The sequence below is a fragment of the Populus trichocarpa genome, unplaced genomic scaffold (genome assembly GCF_000002775.5).
Source record: "Populus trichocarpa isolate Nisqually-1 unplaced genomic scaffold, P.trichocarpa_v4.1 scaffold_25, whole genome shotgun sequence".
NCBI lineage: Eukaryota > Viridiplantae > Streptophyta > Magnoliopsida > Malpighiales > Salicaceae > Populus > Populus trichocarpa.
In genome coordinates this window covers 355,091-371,810 of record NW_026291139.1, presented here as the reverse complement: position 1 = coordinate 371,810, position 16,720 = coordinate 355,091, and the positions used below count along the sequence as shown (strand labels likewise).

Sequence of the window (16,720 nt, the reverse complement as noted above, 5' to 3'; positions counted from 1 at the left end):
ACACAAGCTCTCTCTGCTGTTCTCACTTCTCTTCTGTTCTCTCTGTGTTTTTTTACACTCACCCACGCAGCTCTTCACTGAGCTTATATGTATACAAGATGGGAGTGAAGGGGCATAAATCATGCCTTGATTTATGCCCACCGTTTGTGTCCTCCACCATGTGCCAAGTGGGAGATTAGGAATTCCCACTTGCATATGGTGGGACATTGTTTGTCTCCACTAACTAACAGAGCATACTCCAGCAGCATACTGCACTCTTGAAAGCAGTAACATACTCTAGTGAACAAACAACAGTCCCCTCTGCAAAAATAACACTGCTGCAGATTCATTCCAGCAGCAACTCTCCGTTTCCTCCAGCTTCAACTTTGGGGTGCGTCCACACGTTACCTCACTCAACAATTAGCTTCAGATTCTTTTGAATCCAGGTAAAGTATTTATACTTCATCTTCTTCATTTTGTTGCTGTCTTTGTTTTTGACATGTTACTATTGTTTGAATCTTTTTAAGTAAAACACAGGTTGTTGAAATCTTATTGAGAAACTTTGGAGTTAGGATCGTCATTAGTTTCCAAATATATAAATAAATTGATCTTTCTTAGTTTTTATAATCCATGCCTTCTAGAGTTCATACCAAATTCATTGTTAATACTATTTGTTTTGATTCATCCAAACAAAAGTGCCCATTTGGTTGTAGAATTGGTTCCTTGATCATATTAGATCTTAAGTATATTGTTAGCTTTGTTCTTACATGTTCATATTGCTATCAACCTCAACCACTTATCTTCAAAACAAGCAGAATTTCTTTCAAAATTTTATTTTAGATTGCTTTTCTAACAATTATTTAAATTATTCAATATTTGTTATAATTTTTTATCTTCTTAAAGTACATCTCTTTAGGAAAATATATAGTTAAGTGCCTGCCTATTTAATATGTAATGATTGATTTAATTATACAGATTCAGTTTATTTTTTTAACACATTTACGGCTAGGATGTTTGCTGGTTGTAGACAAACTGTAGGATTTGTTCTTGCTGCCTTTGCTTCTGGGCTTCTTTCTTTGAAGGGCACTGTGCACTCTTTTCCTTTGCTTACTTATTTAAAAAATAATGATTTCCTCTAATATTACATTTTAAGATTGAGTTCTTAATTTCCAATTAATTCAACAGCCATTTTTTATGCGTTACTTTTGACAATTTTTTATTTGATGTTTGAAGGGCCAAAGAAGAAAGCGGTGAAATGACTAGACCGAATGATCCATTTTGGGATCATGTTGAGAAGCTGGATGATGGTCGTTTCAACTGTAAATTTTGTGGCTATAAATTTGCTGCTGCTGCTTCCGTTACGATGATCAAATGGCATTTGTCAGGAGTCCAAGGGCGTGGTGTTACAATTTGTAGACAAGTGCAGAATCTGAAGAGAGGTAGCTCTCTTGAGAGGCCATCAATTAATCAAGCCGACGAGCCTCGAGGAGATTCATCCCCGCCAAAGGATCTATTGTGTCTTGGCCTTGGAAGTTATCATGATCAACTCTGTTCTCCATCTGCAAAAAACGATGTCATTATGGATGATGTGCAGAACATATTTAGAGAGAAAACAGAACCAGTAGCTAGTATGTTGGAGCAAAGCTATGCAATACTTAATAAATTGGCAGGTGATGATGGAAGGATACAAGTGGGAGTTCAGGCCATCGAACAAGGTGCAGAGGAAGAGTTAATTTGTTCGCATCCAGAAGCAGGAAGTGGCATGGAAAACACCTGTGAAGGATTTATTCAGCATGTTGACAGAAATGTCTCCCCAGGTAAATTATTTGTACCTCATCGTCTTTTTTTTTTTTTTTATCTTACCATTTCGTTTTTCACATGGAACTATTGTTTGAATCTTTGGAGCTAGGATCATTAATAGTTTCAATCAATTGGTCTTTCTTGGTTTATATAATCCATGCTTTATGGTGTTCAAGCTAAATTGATCCTAAACCTATTTTCCTTCCCACGTCTCATCAGAACGAGCTAGATTAATGGAGAACAGTAGTGGAAGATTAGTGCAGTCCAGCACAAGTGCCAGCTCTACAAAGCTAGTGGGTCGAGCATTTGAACAGAATATAAAGGTGATACGGTCTTGGTTAATGGATGATGAAATCTCAACCATTGGCATTTATGGAATGGGGGGAGTTGGTAAAACGACATTGCTGCAACATATCCGCAATGAGCTTCTAGAAAGACAAGATATTTCTCGTAGTGTTTACTGGGTGAATGTGCCTCAAGGTTTCAAGATTGAAGAATTGCAAGATCTTATTGCTAAATATCTTCATTTAGATCTTTCAAGCAAAGATGATGATCTGTCTAGAGCTGTCAAACTGGCAAAAGAACTAGCAAAGAAACAAAAATGGATTCTCATTTTAGATGATTTGTGGAACTCTTTTGAGCCACAAGAAGTGGGGATTCCTATCCCATTGGAAGGATCCAAGCTCATTATGACAACTCGATCAGAAATGGTTTGTCGTCAGATGAATAGCAAAAACAATATAAGAGTGGATGCTCTTTCTGATGAAGAATCCTGGACCTTGTTCACGGAGAGGCTTGGACAAGACATACCACTTTCTCCAGAAGTGGAACGAATTGTTGTAGATGTTGCAAGGGAATGTGCTGGTTTGCCTTTGGGAATTGTTACATTAGCAGCAAGTTTGAAGGGAATCGATGACCTACATGAGTGGAGGACTACATTGAAGAGATTGAAAGAATCAAATTTTTGGGACATGGAAGATCAAATATTCCAGATATTAAGATTGAGTTATGATTGTTTAGATGATTCAGCACAACAATGTTTTGTATATTGTGCATTATTTGATGAACGTCATAAGATTGAAAGGGAGGTGTTGATAGATTATTTCATCGAGGAGGGGATAATTAAAGAAATGAGTAGGCAAGCAGCACTTGACAAGGGCCACTCAATTCTTGATAGACTAGAAAATATCTGCTTATTGGAAAGAATTGATGGTGGTAGTGTTGTCAAGATGCATGACTTGCTTAGGGACATGGCCATCCAAATACTGGATGAGTACTCTCTAGTCATGGTAAATTGTACTTTCTATCATTCTCCTCTCTTTTTTTCTTTCTATAGTTTAACCACTAATTTTGTTTCTTAACGTATTTGTTTTGATTCTTCTAAATCAAAGTGCTCTTTGGTTATGTTAAAATCAATGAAGAAGTTTCGTTCACTTTATTGTTATCTTTAACTACTTATCTTTAAAACTAGGAGAATTTCTTTAAAATCTTTAATTTAGATTACTTGGCAGGCTATTTTTCTTAAAATTACTTCAAAATCAATTTTTAATTCAATGTTTATTTGTATTTGCAGGGTTAAAGAAGAAGAAGATGATGAAATCAGGATAGACTTTGCTGATGACAAACTTAATTCTAGAGATTGCATCTATAGTTTTTTATCAATTGGGTTCTGCATGGATATGCTCGTCAGAAAAAAGATAATCCAATCAAGATGTGTCATTTTCTTATTATATATGTGTGGTGATTTCAAAATTAATCAAAAAGTGGAGTGCTTTGCAATGGTGTTTTCTTTGAACTAGAAAAAAATGGCAATACATTTTTTGTTTTAAGGACTCCTTTTAGTGGATTTTGTCAAAAGCTTTTGATAATCAAGATTCTCTACAACATTCTAGGTAAAATCAATTACATCAGCATATGTATACTTATGTATATTTTAACTGGTACTTTTATTTATCTTTTTTATCTTTTTATTAGGTGTAATTATTTTTTATTCGGTTCGATTTTTATTAAAAAAAATAATCAAACCAGTTTTATTTACAAAATAAACTAAAACTGAAGTGGAACTGGTTCAAATTGATGGTTTCCAAAGTGTTTTTATTTGACATTATAAAGCTCCTTAAAAGAAGCTGATCTTCGTGCAAAACGTATTATCATCCATCATGGTCATTAGGCTATCACATTATAAACTAGTTTTATATATATATATATATATATATATATATATATATATATATATATATATATATAATAATCGAGTGGATTTAAAAATAAGGCCAGAGAACCATTAGACTAATGGAAATCTAGCAAAAAGGAACACAAATGTCAGATTTGTATCTGACTGTTCAAAACCCCTGCATTTTTTTCTAATTATAAAATCATTAAAGAACCACCATGTTCTTTAAGGAATGTCAATGTGTTCCATAGCCTTCAGCTTTTTTTTTTCTTTTCAATGACCATCAAATCTCATATGTGATTCTGCATCTTAAGGTCTATTTTCTGGAATCGACATTGTTAGTCTAATTTGCAAACCCGCCCCCAATGATCTTGTTGGGAGCATCTGTCTCAGATTTCTTGAAAATTGCATTCAGCTCTGCAATAGCCTATTGGGATCCTTTTTTCTCGCTGAAGTATGCTTCTTGCTTTGGTTAAATTCTTGACAAGATGAACCAATACCTTTGTACTTCTTTATTTTTATCACTACTCGACATAATAAAAATCTTATATATAATAAAAGTTACACCCAAACTATAATATAATCATTAATATAATAAAAATTAAAAATATTACAACAATTTTAATTTTCAACAACCATTCCAAGCAATTCAAATCAATAAGATTTTAGTGTGGCTGAATTCCTTTATGAATTTTCTTTTCTTTTCAATTATCCCAACTCATGCATCACCGATATCTTGCATGCTCATAATAACATAATTCCATGCAAATTACATAACAATTTCATCAATTACTCTCACCCTTTTCTTTCTTTTTGTCTTGGCCGAAACCCATCAATGGTGGGGGGGGTATAGATTGTCTCTTCAATTCTTCCAATTGAATCATTGTCCCATCATATTTCATGCTTATGAATACCATTCAAACTACACAATACCATCAATTTAAACTTTCATTCAACAAATTTCAAACTTCCATCATGCATATATCACCTAAAATGTATCCATTTCACAAGATAAAACTCAAACCAAGCCTGAATCAAGGCTTTTCACCTCTTAAACACAAAACGTTTGAAGGAAAAAGACGATGAAAAGAAGTTTTCTTCATCCTCTAATTCTTTCCTCCCAACCCGTCACTTTATGCCCTTCAAACCTCCAAGAAAACTTCAATTATCAGCTCAATTTCCTCCTAAACCCCTCTTTTGATCCTTTACCCTCTCTTATGTAGTGTTTAAATGAGTGAGTTTATGGTGGAAACCAAATAAAATCGACAAAGCCCTCCCCTGTTTACTCACACACAGTGGCTGGACATGAATGGTTTCAGGAGAAGCCATTCACAATTTAAATACCCTCATTTTACTTATTACACTCTTGCCCCAAATTTTCCACAATTTCAACTTGGTACCCAAACCCTCCTCGGTGGACATGATAGTGGACAAGATAAGACATCTAGCACATTTCCAGGATGCAATAAATAAGACAACAATACATATTTGCTGAAGGAAAAACAGGTATATATGTTTTCTAATTATTGCCATTCCTTACAAATGATTGATCATCAAAGTTTTTGACACAGACGGAAGCAAAAGAACAAAAAACACAGAAAATATTTGAAAAACAACAACAACATAGAAATCACAGAAAAATTAATTAACAAAAAAGTTGTAGATGCAAATCTTAAATTTACAATTTATTTATTTGGAATTGAAGTTTATAAAGTTTGCCTTGTAGAGGTTTATAAAACAGTTAAATAGATTATAAAAAACCTATATCTACTTGGAAACAACTAAAAATCCAAAAGTACAAGGAAAATGAAATTAAAATCCGAATTAAAATAATAAATCTAAAAAAATGTAGGGAAAACAACAAAATTGACCATAACAACATCTTCTAGGTTTTAGTTTGGGAAATCCAATAGTCTGATAGAGAAAATTTCAGAGGACAAAGAAGTTTCAGAGGAAAGAAAAGTTTCTCTGTTATCGTAAGTCCAACGTGAATATACAACAATAAAATTCTACAAGAGTTGCTGGTTATCATAACATAGTAAGTTACTTAATTTGGATATATTAACTACCATAATTCTTAGTTGATTTGATTCCATAACATGCTCTTCAATAGCATCTTCCTAATCTGTCAATGCTGCAACACTGCTGCGGTTGATTTGTTTCCATAATCGTCTCTGTTTCTGTCTTGTTTTGTTTCCATGATGTCCTCCAACGTAACCTTCCTTGTTAGCAAGAAATTGGTTTGTTTCAATGCTGCAGTTGATTTGTTTCCATAATCGTCTCTCTTTCTGTTTTTGTCTTGTTTCCATGATGTCCTCCAATGTAACCTTCCTTGTTAGCAAAGGATTGGTTTGATTCCATGTTGGTCTTACCATGACACCTTCCTTGTTTATCTTGATCTGATTCCATCGAACACTTGTATTGCCTTAGTAGTCTAATTACCATTAATACTGATAAGTAACATAACAGAATTATCTAGTAAAATTTTAGTTTAATTTAACAGTTAAATATCATGTTTGATAAATAACCATCTAACTCAATAACTTAAACTATTAGGTATTAGATGATATTTCAATATATAATTTATATTATTTTTTAATACATTGTTTTATATGATTAAGTTTGAAACTTGCACAAACTCACTCCGTTAATATTAAAGACTGGAGACCTATGAGTTGAGATGTTTTTGTTCACAAGTGTCTAACTGTTGGTCAATTCATAAATAAAGAGCACATAAGAACGTGAAATAATAAATTTAAATTCAAGATTCAATAAAGATACAATGTATATGATTAACATAATAAGATTTTACTAAAAAATAACATAAATATAAGGCGCATAAAAATATAAATAATAAATTTAAATTGAACAAAATATAAAAAAATAAAACATGAACATATTAATTTCTAAAAGATTGTGTACTAGATGTCAATGTAATAGAACTTACCAATTTTTTAGCAAATATTATTATATTAGTTTTGGTCCATGTAGATTAGTTTTATTTTCAATGTTGTTTTAGAAGTGATTATTAATTATTTTATTTGAAAATAATGTTGGTTTTTTTAAAATAATGAAAAAATAACACAAACCACCCGAAAAACAGAAATGATTGGCTAGTCATGAGAATTGATTTGTAGTTTTTCTAAAATGATAACATTTGTAAGCAAATAAAATAGAAAAGAGGTCATATCAGGAACATTGTCACATAACAGCCGAGGTCAAGAAACATACAATATCCTACCACTTAACAGGAAATAAAATAGAAACATGTCGTGCAGCTTCCTAGTTGCTGAAGCAGATGGCAGAAGTCATCTCACGCTCTTTCCTCTCTGATGCGATGCCTTGTGAAATGAAGTTTTCTTTGCAATTGATTTGGGCTTGATTTGTTCATGCTCCATGCATTCATGGATGGCCAACTTAGGGTAAACTCCGCTGGTGATACAAAAGCTCCTATGTTGTTTTATCGACCTCATCTGGAAGAGTTGTTCTACATTTGGATTTGTAAAAGAACTTGGGTCAAACCAGCTTTCATCACAGCATGGGTGCTACATACCCCTTGTGTCTTTCACTATCAAAAAAATTGACATAAAATAATAAAAACACAGATAAATATTCCATGAGAAATTTCTAATGAAAATAGTGACCAAATAAGAAAAAAAAAACAATTAAATTTCCATCAGGAACTTACACGTCAGTGTATTACTGATAGAATTTCCATCAATGATTTAAATGAATTAAAACCCCATACTTCTCTCTTCCTCCCATTTCTTCTTCTTCATTTGCTAAAAACACAACATCATCCCCCTCTTCAAATTTCAACAACTCTCTTGCAAATCCAACCACTTAACCTGCCGATGTCGACCACCATTTATCAATAGCATCATCTTTCTTCTCTTGGTTTTATTTTTTTGTCAAATTTTACACCACCAAGTTAGTTTTAAGTAATTTAATGGGTACTAATTATCTTTTGTTAATTTTAACGTTCAATTAAAAATTTGGAGAAAATTGATTTATTTGGAACTGACAATGGTTTGGAATTTTATTCAGATGAGATGAGTTAATTTGATGAGTTCTACAAGTATAAAGGAATTGCTAGACATCACACTGTCAAGTATACAACACAACAAAATAAGATTGCAAAACATAGTAACACGAAATATTTGAAAAGAGCATGTTGTATGTTTCTACAAGCTGGATTGTCAAAGGACTTTTAAGCTAAGAAAAAATGAACATGACTTATTATCTGGTGATCATCATCAACAGTTTTAGAGTTGAAGACTTATTATGAAATATAATCTAGTTCTTTTACTGGTTATTTTAAATCGAGAGAATTTGGTTGTCTTGCTCTCTCTTTTTTAGGCAAAAGAGTACAAGAAATGCCTATGAATAGGCAACAGGAAAAAAGCAAGCAGCAAGATTAAAATCAAAATTATCGTATATTTGATTGTCTTATTTATACTTATGTTAAAAAATATATAATAAAACCAAGAGCATGAAAATTTCTTAGGTTATGCATCTAGGTTAAGAGATATCAATTATAGTGTGTTAATTCCAAATCACCCAAGTTTATTAATAACAAGGATGTATTGACGAGTCTGTTATGTTTTACAAAGTATAAAAGTTGACTAGTGTTAATGGTGAGATACTAGCAAGCTCGTTGACTAGCATGAATGTTGAGATATTTACAAGCAAATGGAGATCGAGGCTATAGCTTCACAAACAGTGCAAGATGTTTCAGCTGAGCCTGTTAAGGAAGCTGTGCATGATAAAAATAGACTAGAAAAATAACATTACAGTATTACAATAAAAAGATAAATAAAAGCAACAGTTAAAGTATACTTATGCTGATTTAATTGATTTTGCCTTGAATGTTGATCAAAAGCTTAGACAAAATCCACTAAAAGGAGTCCTTAAAACAAAAAATGTACTGCCATTTTTTTTCCTAGTTCAAAGAATATACCATTGCCAAGCACTCTACTTTTTGATTAATTTTGAAATCACCACACATATATAATAAGAAAATGACACATCTTGATTGGATTATCTTTCTTCTAACGAGCATATCCATACACAATGCATAACCCAGTTGATAAAAAAAAATTATAGATGCAATCTCTATAATTAAGTTTGTCATCAGCAAAGTCTGTCCTGATCTCATCCTCTTCTTTAGCCCTGCAGATACAAATAAACATTGAATTAAACATTGATTTTGAAGTAATTTTCAGAAAAAATAACCTGTCAGGTAATCTAAAATAAAGATTTTAAAGAAATTCTCTTTGTTTTTAAAGATAAGTAGTTGAAGATAACAACGAAATGAAAGAAACTATAATATGAGTTGAGTTATGTTATTCATTAAGCAACATAAATAAATAAGTTCTACCTGATCAATATGGAATCCTGCCTACAAATTCTACAACTTGGTCATTGATTTTAATATAACCAAAGAGCACTTTGATTTAGAAGAATCAAAACAAATACGTTAAGAAACAAAATTAGAGGTTAAACTACACAAAAAAAAGGAGGATGATAGAAAGTAAAATTTACCGTGACTAGAGAGTACTCATCCAGTATTTGGATGACCATGTCCCTAAGCAAGTCATGCATCTTGACAGCACTACCACCATCAATTCTTTCCAATAAGCAGACATTTTCTAGTCTATCAAGAATTGAGTGGCCATTGTCAAGTGCTGCTTGCCTGCTCATTTCCTTAATTATCCCTTCCTTGATAAAAGACTCTATCAACACCCCCTTTACAATCTTATGACGTTCATCAAATAATGCACAATATACAAAACATTGTTGTCCTGAATCATCTAAACAATCATAACTCAATCTTAATATCTGGAACATCTGATCTTCCATGTCTCAAAAATTTGATTCTTTCAATCTCTTCAATGTAATCCTCCACTCATGTAGGTCATCCACTCCCTTCAAACTTTCTGTTAATGTAACAATTCGCAATGGCAAACCAGCACATTCCCTTGCAGCATCTACAACAATTCATTCCACTTATGGAGAAAGTGGTCTGTCATGTCCAAGCTTCTCCGTGAACAAAGTCCAGGATTCTTTATCAGAAAGAGTATCCACTCTTATATTATTTCGGATATTCATCTGTCGACAAACCATTTCTGATCGAGTTGTCATAATGAGCTTGGATCCTTTCAATGGGATAGGAATCCCCACTTCTTGTGGCTCAAAAGAGTTCCACAAATCATCTAAAATGAGAATTCATTTTTGTTTCTTCGCTAGTTCTTTTGTTAATTTAACAGCTCTAGACAGATCATCATATTTGCTTGAAAGATCTAAATGAAGATATTTAGCAATAAGATCTTACAATTCTTCAATCTTGAAACCTTGAGGCATTCTCACCCATTAAATACTATGAAAAATATCTCATCTTTCTAGAAACTCATTGCGGATATGTTGCAGCATTGTCGTTTTACCACCTCCTCCCATTCTGTAAATGTCAATGGTTGAAACTTCATCATCCATTAATCAAGACCATGTCACCTTTATATTCTGTTCAAATGCTCGACCCACTAGCTTTGTTGAGCTGGCACTCAATTTTTTGCTTGCAAGGTAAATCCTACTCTCTTTTCTTGTTTTTCTACCACTAATATGGTTGTAGAATTAATAAGTAGGATTGTAGATTGATCAAAGAGGTAGAACTTAATTATATATGCTGCTTAATCTATTTAGAACTCAAAACCCATATTATAACATTGTTCTTACATGTTCATATTGCCATCAACTTCCACTACTTATCTTAAAAACAATTGTTCTCTAGGTTTCTTTGTCTGTTGAGCGCCTCTTGTCAGCTTGATAGGTGACTAGTTTGACTACTCTTTCTCATATTCCGATCAGCTTTCCAGAGTTTCAACATTGGGGTGCGTCCACACGTTACCTCACTCAACAATTAGCTTCAAATTCTTTTGAATCCAAGTAAAGTAATTATACTTCATCTTTATTATGGAATTTCTTGTAATATAGGAAATGGTGTACTTTCCTTATATAGATTTATCATGCGTTGTATGGTACACAATAACTAATATGTTGCCTTAGTTGTATAAATAGAAGAGATGGTCGAATCAATGCTTTAACTTGGCATCAGAGCAGGAAATATCCTAACAGATTTACGCCTTCCTCCTTCTCCCCTTGCCCGGCACCTCCTCCTGTTCCGCCGATTACAGCTGCAGTATTTTGGTTCTTCACTCTTGCGTTCTCTGCTCCCTCTTCTTCTCCTTGATACTATCTTCCTCCTGGAGCATACTCCAGCAGCATACTGCACTCTTGAAAGCAGTAACATACTCTAGTGAACAAACAACAGTCCCCTCTGCAAAAATAACTCTGCTGCAGATTCATTCCAGCAGCAACTCTCCGTTTCCTCCAGCTTCAACATTGGGGTGCGTCCACACATCACCTCACTCAACAATTAGCTTCAGATTCTTTTGTTAAATTCTTTTGAATCCAAGTAAAGTATTTATACTACATCTTCATTTTGTTGCTGTCTTTGTTTTTTACATGTTACTATTGTTTGAATCTTTTGAAGTAAAACACAGGTTGTTGATATCTATGAAGGGAGACGTGTAGAAATGGCACAACAATGAGAAGCTTTTTCCCCTACAGCGCTCAAAGTGTGTTTGGATAGCATCGTTATGCATGATGCATCTGAGACTATACGAAGAACCGAACAAGTGCAGAATCTTGAGAGGCCATCAATTAATCAAGCTGACGGGCCTCGAGGAGATTCATCCCCACCAAAGGAACTATCATGTCTTGGCCTTGGAAGTTATCATGACCAGCTCTGTTCTCCATCAGTAAAAAAATGATGTCATTATGGATGATGTGCAGAACATAGTTATAGAGAAAACAGAACCAGTAGCTAGCATGTTGGAGTAAAGCAATGCGATGCTTAATAAATTGGCAGGTGATGATGGAAGGATACAATGGGGAGTTCAAGCCATGGAACAAGGTGCAGAGGAAGAGTTAATTTGTTCACATCCAGAAGCGAAAAGTGGCATTGAATACCCTTTGAAGGATTTATTCAGCATGTTGACAGAAATGTCTCCCCAGGTAAATTATTTATCTTACCATCTTGCTTCTTTTTTTTATCTTACCAACTTGTTTTTAACATGGAACTATTGTTTGAATCTGTGGAGTTAAAATCATTAAAAGTTTCAATCAATTGGTCTTTCTTGGTTTATGTAATCCATGCTTTATAGAGTTCATACTAAATTGATCCTAAACCTATTTTCCTTCCCACATCTCATCAGAACAAGCTAGATTAATGGAGAACAGTAGTGGAAGATTAGTGCAGCCCGACATAAGTGCTAGCTCAACGGGTCAAGCATTTAAACAGAATATAAAGGTGATATGGTCTTGGTTAATGGATGATGAAGTCTCAACCATTGGCATTTACAGAATAGGGGGAGATGATAAAACGACAATGCTGCAACATATCTGCAATGAGCTTCTAGAAAGACGAGACATTTCTCATATTGTTTACTGGGTGAATGTTCCTCAAGGTTTTAGGATTGAAGAATTGCAAGATCTTATTGCTAAATATCTTCATTTAGATCTTTCAAGCAAATACGATGATCTGTCTAGAGCTGTCAAACTGGCAAAAGAACTAGCGAAGAAACAAAAATGAATTCTCATTTTAGATGATTTGTGGAACTCTTTTGAGCCACAAGAAGTGGGGATTCCTATCCCATTGAAAGGATCCAAGCTCATTATGACAACTCGATCAGAAATGGTTTGTCGGCAGATGAATAGCCGAAACAATATAAGAGTGGATACTCTTTCTGATTAAGAATCCTGGACTTTGTTCACGGAGAAGCTTGGACATGACAGACCACTTTCTCCATAAGTGGAATGAATTGTTGTAGATGCTGCAAGGGAATGTGCTGGTTTGCCATTGTGAATTGTTACATTAACAGAAAGTTTTAAGGGAGTGGATGACCCACATGAGTGGAGGATTACATTGAAGAGATTGAAAGAATCAAATTTTGGGGACATGGAAGATCTGATGTTCCATATATTAAGATTGAGTTATGATTGTTTAGATGATTCAGCACAACAATGTTTTGTATATTGTGCATTATTTGATGAACGTCATAAGATTGTAAAGGGGGTGTTGATAGAGTCTTTTATTAAGGAGGGGATAATTAAGGAAATGAGCAGGCAAGCAGCACTTGACAATGGCCACTCAATTCTTGATAGACTAGAAAATGTCTGCTTATTGGAAAGAATTGATGGTGGTAGTGCTGTCAAGATGCATGACTTGCTTAGGGACATGGTCATCCAAATATTGGATGAGTACTCTCTAGTCATGGTACATTTTACTTTCTATCATCCTCCTTTATTTTTTCTGTAGTTTAACCTCTAATTTTATTTTTTAACGTATTTGTTTTGATTCTTCTAAATCAAAGTGCTATTTGGTTATATTAAAATTAATGACCAAGTTGTAGAATTTGTAGGCAGAATTCCATATTGATCAGGTAGAACTTATTTATTTATGTTGCTTAATGAATAATATAACTCAACTCATATTATAGTTTCTTTCATTTCGTTGTTATCTTCAACTACTTATCTTTAAAACAAGGAGAATTTCTTTAAAATATTTATTTTAGATTACGTGACAGGTTATTTTTTCTGAAAATTACTTCAAAATCAATGTTTAATTCAATGTTTATTTGTATCTGCAGGGCTAAAGAAGAAGAAGAGGATGAGATCAGGACAGACTTTGCTGATGACAAACTTAATTCAAGAGATTGCATTTGTAGTTTTTTATCAATTGGGTTATGTATTATATATGGATATGCTCGTCAAAAGAAAAATAATTCAATCAAGATGTGTCATTGTCTTATTATATAGTTTACCTGGACGTGTCTGCCTGCAAAAAGAGGTTCTCCAAGTGTGTATAGTCATGGGTTTGCTTAAGAACTGTTACTTATATTTAAACAATAGAGTTTATGTAGAATACTTCACTGTGTTATTCTTCTCCAACAGGAGGCAATATATAAATACAATTATTCCTAAACATTAGGAGACAAAATAGGAAAATAGAGATTAACAGGAAAGCAATTCGTTCCTATATATATACAAGATTGATCAACTAATCATATCTCTAATATTAATTAGAGAATCAATCTAATATTGTATACAGCTCATGCACACATTATATCAGTGACTAAACTGTAATTTCTTGAAATTCATGGGAGAAATCATAAATTTTCAAAATTCAAGAACTAAACTGAAATTTTATCATCTTCCACATCTAAACAGATGTTCCAGCATTTTAACATGGTTCTTTCAATTTAATTCTTTAATTATTCACTATTTTCGATCAAACATTTTTAAGGTTTTACGCAAAATAAATCAACATACATACATACATATCAATTATTCATAATCTACCTTAAGAGTAAAACATTTGCTCAGCGCTCTACCTCAGATGACAGTTCTACTAATTGAGTAGAACATTTGCTCAATCAAACAGTGAAAACAGGATAAGGAACAGCATACAGAGAAGTAAAGAGTAAGAACATAAACTCAATGGATTATGGAAGGAAATGGCAATGTCATACCGAAGCTGCAGCACGGGTAGTCATTGTCCGTTAGACAGCCACAGGAACAAGAGTAGGTTCCACTGCTGATGTATGTGTAAGACAGGGCTCAAGATCAATGGTTCCACCTCCTTTCTGAAATAAACAAGAAATTAGAAATAACCATGATTGAAGGCATTTCTTGACTAGGATTTTGTAGGACAAAACAACAAGCAGCAAGCAATATTTGTGAAGATGGTAATAGCAATGTCGCTATGACACCCTCAGACATTTCTGAAGGTTCTCAATGAATCGCAGAAAAATGGAGATTAAAACTACAATTGCGAAATTCTTTCCACCACCTTCACGATGCAGCAACGCTCAACACGGTAGCTACAACCAATTCCAGCTCCCCAGGCACGTGAACGAACATTATTTCTCAGCATAGAAATGTAGCCTAATGCACATATCAAAGTTACAGTGTTAAAAGTCCACACAAGTAATGCATGGATGGTAAGGACACACATGCAGAAAGGCAATACTAGCAAGAAAAAGTTAAGAGCGTGTGTCATTTAAGTTTCTCATATAGCTATACACCATCAAAGGAAGTATTGTCATCTTGACAATTGACAAAAGAGCACAGTTCAAGCATGTCGAGTTTTTTAAGAGCTCTAGTTATCTTGTTTGGAACATGTCTTTGCATCCTTGTGATTCACTTGTGCAAATATGGATATGGATTATGCATGACTTTGATGTCAGCAAAATCGATTATACAAGGCCAATCTCAGACACCATTACAAAGTTGACTACGCTTCAACCAAAACCCAAACTACTCTGACCATCTAGGTGATATCATTATTTTCACAAACTTCCAACATAAGAACTTTAAGAAACAACACAAATTTCATTCTGAAGTAAGATGTAGAGACACACAAGTTCAAATGGATAGCTGTCTCCAGATTTGAAACATTTACATGAATTATTTGACTGCATGATCATGATGTGAATGTGTTTAGAAATGGCAGCATCATAAAGAAGGCGAGATAGAAGGGGCTTACTATCTTGTGGAGGCAACACTCTGATAGTAGCACATAACTCTTGGATGGCAGGTGGAGGAGGAGAAGCAGTGGGACGGAAGTAGCCTGTATGCATGAGAACTGCAACAAAATTGCAACATCAATATTGTTTCAGTTCACATATAAACAAATTCTACAATTGTTACTGTTCATCATATCACAGCATACCAGCGACAAGATCAGAGTCATTTGTATATATATCTGTCTCCCATAATTGTCCACCTCTTACCTGCACTTAATAAACTTAAAGACCTAAGCATGGGCATACTTATCTGATAGTTAATATCCAAACATGAAGCCATCAAACTATGCAGAGCAGAAATCCTGTAATATTAGAGCTAGCATGTCACATAATTGCTCTTATAGAGGTCTCTTCTCTTCTAATGATAGTTGACCATCTGACGATTCACAGTAAAAATTTGAACACATCAGAACATAAAAGGCACCCACATATCATACAACTTATCTACCAACAAATTGACCTTAAAATTTAAGAACAGCCATATCTTTCAAAAATTCGGTTTGCAGACACAAAACACACATAAACATATAGAAGGAACCAAACCCCACACAACCGATCTCATCATTCAATTCCAAACCTTCCAAAACTTTCAGATAAAGGCTAGTTAAATTCACGTAATCAAACTAATAAGAATCAGACTATGAAGAAACCCTTATTCAGACAATGTGGAAAGGTTTGAAACTTTTTAAGGAAGCTAATGGAAATTCCATTGGTTGTTAGAACCTTACTATTCACAATTCAAATATTTCGATTCATTGAATATTACAAGCAACTAAAACAATAAATTAAAAATAGTAATTTATTGTTGAATTTTTTCAACAGATAGAGTTCATGGACGACAAACCTTTGGTAAATCAAACTTAAACCAATTAAAAATTAAATTTTCATAATAGAAAGGGAAGTGACAACAGCAATTTTCATATTAGAAGAATTATTACTTTTTATTAAACCCAGGAGATCTGGTAGTTTCAGTAGTTAGATGATAGCTTTAGAAGTATTATAACTTCTTGTGTCATTACAATGATCACAAAATAGCAATATGTTGAATTTTTTCAACCTTTTAAACTTCTGAGTCTTTGAATGACTTGGAACTAATAAATTAAATGAGCTGATACATTTTAGG

The 16,720-nt window shown here is 33.6% G+C and overlaps 1 protein-coding gene across 2 annotated transcripts; it reads left to right on the top strand.

Annotated features, from left to right (window-relative positions):
* Positions 1–244: 244 nt before the first annotated feature.
* On the top strand, positions 245–13,767 carry LOC18110923 (disease resistance protein At4g27190). Of its 2 annotated transcripts, XM_052449771.1 has the most exons (5): positions 245–425; positions 1,213–1,796; positions 1,999–3,053; positions 13,266–13,286; positions 13,660–13,767. In XM_052449771.1, exons 2-5 carry the CDS (start codon positions 1,235–1,237, stop codon positions 13,663–13,665), a joined length of 1,644 nt encoding a protein of 547 aa, XP_052305731.1. In that variant the 5' UTR covers positions 245–425; positions 1,213–1,234; the 3' UTR covers positions 13,666–13,767. The 2 variants fall into 2 exon arrangements, with proteins under 2 accessions (XP_052305731.1, XP_024448105.1); XM_024592337.2 differs by lacking the exons at positions 13,266–13,286; positions 13,660–13,767 and adding an exon at positions 3,353–3,441 and having other exon boundaries at positions 1,999–3,068.
* The last annotated feature ends 2,953 nt before the right edge of the window (positions 13,768–16,720 follow it).

What these genes read in the sequence shown, in the direction of transcription:
- LOC18110923 (XM_052449771.1), top strand. Translation starts at nt 1,235, where the DNA reads ATGACTAGACCGAATGATCCATTTTGGGATCATGTTGAGAAGCTGGAT. An exon ending in TGACAGAAATGTCTCCCCAG is followed by an intron (nt 1,797 to 1,998) that starts GTAAATTATTTG and finishes ACGTCTCATCAG; the next exon opens with AACGAGCTAGATTAATGGAG. An exon ending in CCATCCAAATACTGGATGAG is followed by an intron (nt 3,054 to 13,265) that starts TACTCTCTAGTC and finishes ATCCAAATATTG; the next exon opens with GATGAGTACTCTCTAGTCAT.